At 36.3% G+C, this 7,689-nt stretch overlaps 1 protein-coding gene across 4 annotated transcripts in view; it reads left to right on the forward strand.

The window, feature by feature from the left end:
* The window catches only part of iqub (IQ motif and ubiquitin domain containing), a 38,689-nt gene extending 33,028 nt beyond the window's left edge, over positions 1 to 5,661 (forward strand). For all 4 annotated transcript variants that reach the window (XR_012400449.1, XR_012400450.1, XM_002666877.7 and 1 more), the window contains 2 exons: positions 1,181 to 1,366; positions 5,285 to 5,661. Coding sequence is in view for 2 of the 4 variants with exons in the window: in XM_002666877.7 (XP_002666923.1) it covers positions 1,181 to 1,366; positions 5,285 to 5,452 (354 nt within the window). In the remaining 2 variants the exon portion in view is untranslated. The remainder of the gene's footprint in view (positions 1 to 1,180; positions 1,367 to 5,284) is intronic.
* Positions 5,662 to 7,689: the final 2,028 nt, after the last annotated feature.

Consider the following 7,689-nt stretch of genomic DNA (forward strand, 5'->3'; position numbering starts at 1 on the left):
CTACCTGTTTTACATCATGTGTCCTATACGTCAGTCACATATAACATACATTCATACATTCCACTTGAAGTCTGTAGCCCCTTTCACACATACAGACCTTTCCGGAAAATTACCGGCAATTTTCCGGAAAGGTTGTATGTGTGAACAGGCCCTTTTTGAAAATACTGGTAAATTCGTTCTGGCTATTTTCCAGAAAGAGAAGTTGTAACATTACCGGTAATTTGCCGGAATGCTGCGCTGTGTGAATGCAGAAGGAAGATTGCCGTAATAAGCGCGTCCACGTCTAGATTGGGCTGACGTGAGACACCTGCTTTAGCCAATCAGAACAGTCAGACGCATTCACGTGCGCGCGGTTTATGAGAATAAAAGCCTTTGAATATTTTTTCCAGACACCTTTAGCTGCTAGATGTTAGTCAGATAATGTTTCTATGTTCCTTCTTAATGCTGAGTAAATAATTATCGATAAAATGTTTATGATAATCCGTTGTTTGTTTACCTTCAAGCTTTGCGTGTGCCCGTGAGCGCCCATAGCGCCAGCACACACACATATCATGAACATCTCGACATGCGAAAGTGTTTTTCTATGTTTTCATTAGAGTTGTACTCAATACTGATCCATCGGAAGAGTTTGTAATGTAGTCAAATGTTTACAAACACAAGCGCAGCTGTTTAGAGGTCATTTCTGGTTAATGATGTCAGAATTTACCGGCATTTTGCGATGGAAGTGTGAATGCTCTTTTCCGGAAAAATTCCGTAACGTCCTCGCCTGTGTGAACAGCGCTTTTTTGAATATACCGGTAAAGTAGTTCCGGAAATTTTCCGGATATTTACCGGTATCACTGTGTGAAAGGGGCTTGTGATTGGAGCTTATCATGTCTGAATTATTTTGACAACAGATGTATACATTTTTAGAAGCTTCAAAATAAAAGCCACTATCCAAACATTTTTGTCTAAATTTGTACATTATACATGTTCGTAATTTTTTTTTGGATGATCTATTACTTTAATATCGAAGCTGCAAACAAGTTTTTCTGAGTTATTGAAATGACCACAGCTCATCTAATGTGACTACATAATTTTAAACAATTTTTTTATAAAATAGCTTAGTCCTCCTTTTAGAAGAATATTGTAGGGAATGTCAAGATCATGCTGTGTTCAAAACATTTCATGTCCTTGTTAGGACCAGGACCTTCGGTACCTGGTGGATTTCCTGTGGGGGGCTCAGTCGGCTTTGAGCGGCTGGAAAGATCTTCATGATTTACAGTTTGTGCGCTGGGAGAAGCATTTGGACTGGAGTCCATGGAACTGCATCCTCCTTACAAAGGATGAGGCGGCTGCACACATCAAACTGGAGAACATTGAGAAGGTACTAGAGCCACAGCTGCTCTTAATTGTTTATATATTTTTTACACCAACAGAATTGATTAAACATCAGCGTACATCTCTGAGAATGATAAAGTATTTAACACAAGCTGCATCCCAAATCGCTTACTTGTGCACAATTCTATGTCATATTTTAGTATACTTAGTGTAATTATGTAGTAGCCGCTAAAATGTAGTGTGTATTGATGGACATTTTTACGAACTCAACAACCGCAGGTTTGCTTATCCTAACGGTTTGAATATCCACTTAGTAAAAAAACATTAGTGTGCCATTTGGGACGCCACTACATACATATACTATCCTGTTGAGTGTGTAAGTGCATAAGTACATAGTGCATGAGTGCATAGTGTATAGTGTGCCATTTGGGACACAGCTACACACTTACCAGTGACATTGATAGGTACACCTTGTTAGTACTGTCTTGGGCCTCTTACCACCTCAAAACTGCCTCAGTTCATTATTGCACTCATGCACTGATCTTTCAAGCTGGTGGAAACATTTTGGGATTCTAGTCATGCTACACTTAAAAAACTTAAACCGTGTCTATGATTCAAAGTACATTATTATATTGGGTTAAGTGAAAAATTATGGATTCTGGTTTTACTCATGTTTATTATAAGCAAAGACAACAACAACAATAACAACAAAACAAACACTCTATGTTTTCTTCTTTGTACTAAAGTAAAAAAAAAATATTTAGTGTCTCTTTATTAAACTGAATTTTAAATTTGTGTGAATTTTTTTCTTGACCACAATAAACATTTTAGTTTTAGCTTAAATACAGTTTTAAAGTTTGAACCAAAGTTAAGCATTTTTTTTAAAGCTGCTTCAAAGTGTAAACTCTTTCAGTGTATGAGCATCTAAAATGGGTTTGTACAGTATATTTGGAAGGAAAAAAAGGAATTTCAAATCTGCTTTAAGAGTTTAAAAACTTTAGAAAATTAATCAAGATTTCTTGACTAAAACTACATAACTGGTTTTTGAGGATACTTCCATTTTGCTGTGTAAACAAAAAAAAACTGTCAATGTTTTAATATGCATTAATTTATAAAGGTTCCTATCATACACTCAGCGCAGAAAGGTGTAAGATGTGATTTGTTGCTATTTTCAGACCAGTGCAATCCTAATTTTCATATTTTGCACCATGTTGTTTAAATGGCAAATCCATTTGCGTCACTTTGTGTACTTATGGGAGTGCTGGTCTAACAAGTGTTAAGGCGCATTGTTGGTGCGTTGCTATTTTGAGGAACTGAAATAGACTGCGCTATTGACCATCTAAAAGCTGGTCTAAAGTCCAGCGCAAAGTGCGTTAGTTATGCACCTATGTGGGTCCAAACACTTACATATTGCTTAATACACGTATGATGTACAGCAATTCACAAATATCTTTTCATATGAAAATTAATTTAAATGTTTTTTATTAACATTAAAATACACCTACATCGGCTCGGCTCAATTGCCATTTCTGTGTGGAGTTTGGATTTTCTCCCTGCATTCGCGTGGGTTTCCTCCGGGTGCTCCATTTTCCCGCACAGTCCAAAGACATGTGGTACAGGTGAATTGGGTAGGCTAAAATTGTCTGTAGTGTATGAGTGTGTGCATGAATGAGTTCATTCAGCTGTGGCGACCCCGGATTAAAAAAGCGACTAAGCCGACAAGAAAATGAATGAATGAATACAGCTACACTACCTCCATGGTTTCCTTAACTCGGTGGCGCTTTTTCAGCTTCATAATTTGCATTTGTATACTGTTATTATTATTATCAGCAGTATTATTTACTATATGCATATTTATATATGGTTTAATAAAACACGTTTAGATTTGTCCACCTGTCGGGTTTTGGAGACATATGCTTCACTGTATGGGGCAAAAGAACAGGACGTGTGCTTAGATATAACTCAGTTTTTTGATCACTCTTCATTATTATTGTTAACTTATTCATTTGCTGGAAATGAGAACTGAATTGAGTTTTGAAATAAATCTTTGCGTTTAACAAACAAAATTAAATATGTAAGCTAATGGATGTCTTGAGTGGAGTGCATACAAAACTATTTCTTTATCCACAAAAAAATACTGCCTTAACTTATCCTTATCCACAAAACAATACTGCCCTAAAACAATACTGCCTATGGGTGCACCTATTCATTGTACATATCGCTGTCAACACTGCTAATTTTACATTGTCCTGTTTTTTGGTAGTATGCTGTTGTATTTTGCACTGTTGTTGTATTTGCACTGTCTGTATTTTGCACTGTCGTTGTATTAGCATTGTCTGTATTTCGCACTGTCGTTGTATTTTGCACTGTCTGTATTTTGCACTGTTGTTGTACTTGTACTGTCTGTATTTTTAAGCTCTGGAGCCAGCATCTAAGCTTTTCACTCATCATAGCACATGTGCTGCTGATGATGTGACAATAAAAGTGAGTTGATTTGGATTTGACAAAAGTAAAGGAGTAAAAGTAAAGTTAAGATAAAGTAAAAAATGAAGGTGGCTCTTCCTCGCACTGCAAAGGGGCTGTTTAGCTGTTTTCTTGCTAGTGAAGCATTCAGTTATTGCACATCATGTAAATATGCAAATGGGCGATACGCAACTGAATGGGAGATAAGACTCTGATTGTTTTAATGCATGTTATGCTCGAAACGCACTCATAACTCATTAAGAGAATAAGCAAAACCCTGTTAGAAGATGCGCCATGGCACAAACCATATATTTTTTTCATTTATATTAAAAGATTTTTAATCTAAGAAATTAGCTATCTTTCTATCCACCTAAAAAAACGGTTGATGAAAACGCCATGACGCGCATAAATTTTGAAAATGTGCTTAAAAAAAACGCATGTGCATACCTGAGTAGAATAAACTTTTTATTCGATACTGCGCATAAACTTCGATGGAAACACTTTTACCTAACAAATTAAAGTTTGTGCATTAAAAATGGTCATGTGATTTTGTGACAAGAGATCATGTGATGATGACAATGTGTGTAAATGGACAAATCAGCAAGCTGAGCACACTGTAAACCATCTGAAACATTGTTTTAGTCATTCTAAAACGTCTTACCGTTTAAGTATTAGTGTTATATTATTAAGTACCTCCAGAATCAAGAATGTCTGTGCTCCGCGTCTCACGCCTTCAAACGCCACCGCGCGTTCACTGCGTGTCAGAATTGCCTTCTGAGGCGTAAGTCATTTATTAGAAGAAGAAAAGATTGAAAAGCAGCTTCTCCTACTGCAGCAAATTCAGTTTTTACTTGTTGATATTTGGTGCCAGTTAATCAGGAAGTGACGATTTTGTTCGTTGGATGGAAACGCAGCTTTATTTGCACGTCTTTTACGCGATAATTTCACTTGCAGGCGTAATAAGTATTGCGCATAAAGTTCATTCACATTTTTGAATGGAAACATAGCTATTGATGACAAAAATCTTAACATTGGCATATGAAATCAATTATAGGACTATGCAAATATTGGCAGGTAGTTTTCATGTTTTGTCACAGTAGGTAATTGTGACAGCAATGTGGCCACTGGTTACTTAATGTGTTTTTGTCTGATCTGATGTTTATTGAAAAGCATTTTGTTGTTTCTAATACCCTAAAAACAAGAAAAGCTTTTGATTAAAAAATCTGAAGGAACAAAAATAGAACACTAATAAACCTAATACCTAATAAAGTGGCTGGTGAGTGTATAAATATTATTACACTGAACCAAATACTGAAACTAAGCTAATAATTATAGATGTAACCAGGAGATTGTAATCATATACAGAATAAAATGATGCATAATAAAGATTTTGTAAAATTTTTATTTCTAAATCTAGACTATGCACCTGGTATTCTTGTGGAGATGATGTTTACATCTATTGCAAACCATACTAAGTGCTGCATGCTGTTATCACTTGCAGGCGTATGATCTGGTGGTTATTCGCAACGTCAAGCAGAAACATACATTGGCCAGGAAGTACTTTTCCCAGATACCTGCGATGGCTGAATGTCTGCATGGTGCGGAGATTCAACCTGCTGCCCTCAGCAACCTGCTGGTCTCCAAGCCCATCACCGAGGCCACCAAGTAGACTTGCTAAGAGGCTACCCAGAATCCTGTGTGCTTTCTCAAGGACGTTTGAAGCTTCAAGACATCAGGACAGTATCTAAAATTCAAAACTTCTTAAAATTTTCAAAAGCATTTGTTGAATTTGAAGATATGTTCTATTTTATTCTTAACCAGGAGTTACAGAGCTGTGTAATTGGGTCTATTCATTAAAATAGTTTCTTTCTCTCTTTATGTTTGTTTATTTTCATTTAAATAAAGAGCATCAACATGACAATCTTGTGAAAAATGCAGCATGTTCTAAAAATATTGCGCAAATTAGGCTTTATATAAAAAAACTAGGATTACACAAACATAAGTAGTAGATTATCCCTGTAGTATTGCTGCGTAAAGCCACACAGGAATGTATTAAAGCGTTATTTCCGGGAACAATTCTACTGTCTAAAATAAGCACAAGTTTAAGAGGTTTTAATGAGGTCTTGCAAATGATATATAGCCTGGATCTAATCATGGAGGTGAGCAGTCTAAGATCAGTAATTATAAGGAAAAGGTCAAAAACCTCCTCCTGTGTATCCTTTTGAACAAATGTAAATGAAACTTCCAGCACCACAGGACTAACGGCTTAAAGGAATGACTGTAGACTGCTGATATGGCGATGAACGGATTGATATTTATTTCTGTTCTTCCATTGCGCAAGTTAAAAGGTGAGCTTAATGGGTTTTATTACAGATTTGGCTCACCGTGTTAAGAAGCTATATATGCATTTATGTCTGTGTGTGTATGTCAAGAATGGATGTTGTTGAATAGTTTTAGGACGACATTGATGAAAGGTTTTGATCCACTTTAGATTTTGACTGTTGTATACACTCACCGGCCACTTTATTAGGTACACTTGTTCAGCTGCTCACACATTTCTAATCAGCCAATCCCATGGCAGCAACTGAATGCATTTAGGAATGTAGACATGGTCAAGACCATCTGCTGCAGTTTAAACCGAGCATCAGAATCGGGAAGAAAGGTAATTTAAGTGACATTGAATGTGGCACGGTTGTATTTCAGAAACTGCTGATCTACTGGGATTTTCATGCTGCACGCATAACCATCTCTAGGATTTACAGGGTCCGAAAAGGAGAAAATTTCCTGTGAGCAGCAGATCTGTGGGTGCAAATACCTTGTTGATGCCAGAGGACAGAGGAGAATGGCCAGACTAGTTGAGCTGAGAAAGGCAACAGTAACTCAAATAACCACTTGTTACAACTGAGGTATGCAGTAGAGCATATCTGAATGCACAACATCAGCAGTTCAGGCTGGTGGTGTTAGTGTAATGGTGTGGGGGTATTTTCTTGGCACACATTGAGCCCATTAGTACAAATTGAGCATTGTTACAATGCCACAACCTTCCTGAGTATTGTTGCTGACCATGTCTATCCCTTAATGACCACAGTTTACCCATCTTCTGATGGATACTTCCTGCAGGATAACGCGCCATGTCATAAAGGCCAAATCATTTCAGACTGGTTTCTGGCTTCAGTTCACTGAACTCAAATGACCTCCACAATCACCAGTTCTCAATCAAACCAATCCAGCATCCAGCGTTGGGACGTGGTTCACATCATGCAGCTGACAAATCTGCTGCAACTGCGTGATGCTATCATGTCAATATGGACCAAAATCTCTAAAGAATGTTTCCAGTACCTTGATGAATCTATGCCACAAAGGATTAAATAAGTTCTTAAACCAAAATGGCATCCGACACGGTACTAGTAATAAAGTGGCCGGTAAGTGTATTTCATTAGTTAGCATATAAATTTCTGAACATCATTTATAAATCATAGTTCAACATTTATGTCTAATGCATAAATTAAAATCCAAACACTAGTTAATGTACTGTGAGTTAACAATGATCAACTTTATTCCCATTAACATTATAAAGGTGAATAAATACTGTAATAAATGTATTTTTCATTGTTCATGTTTTTTAAATACACTAATACAGTCCTATTGTAAAGTGTTACCAATATAATACTGATATATTATATAAATATATAACAAAGAAAGCACTTATTACAGTATATCTGGGGAGTTTTCATAGCGCTTCCCTTTTTCCACATTTTTTTTTTATTCCAAAAAGCATTTTAAACTTTTACACACAACACCCTATAATGACAATGTGAAAAAAAAAAGATTTTTTTGAAATTGTTGCAAATTTATTAAAAATAAAAAAATAAAAACCCTGAAAAATCAAATGTACATAAGTATTCA

This window comes from Danio rerio, chromosome 25 (genome assembly GCF_049306965.1).
Source record: "Danio rerio strain Tuebingen ecotype United States chromosome 25, GRCz12tu, whole genome shotgun sequence".
NCBI lineage: Eukaryota > Metazoa > Chordata > Actinopteri > Cypriniformes > Danionidae > Danio > Danio rerio.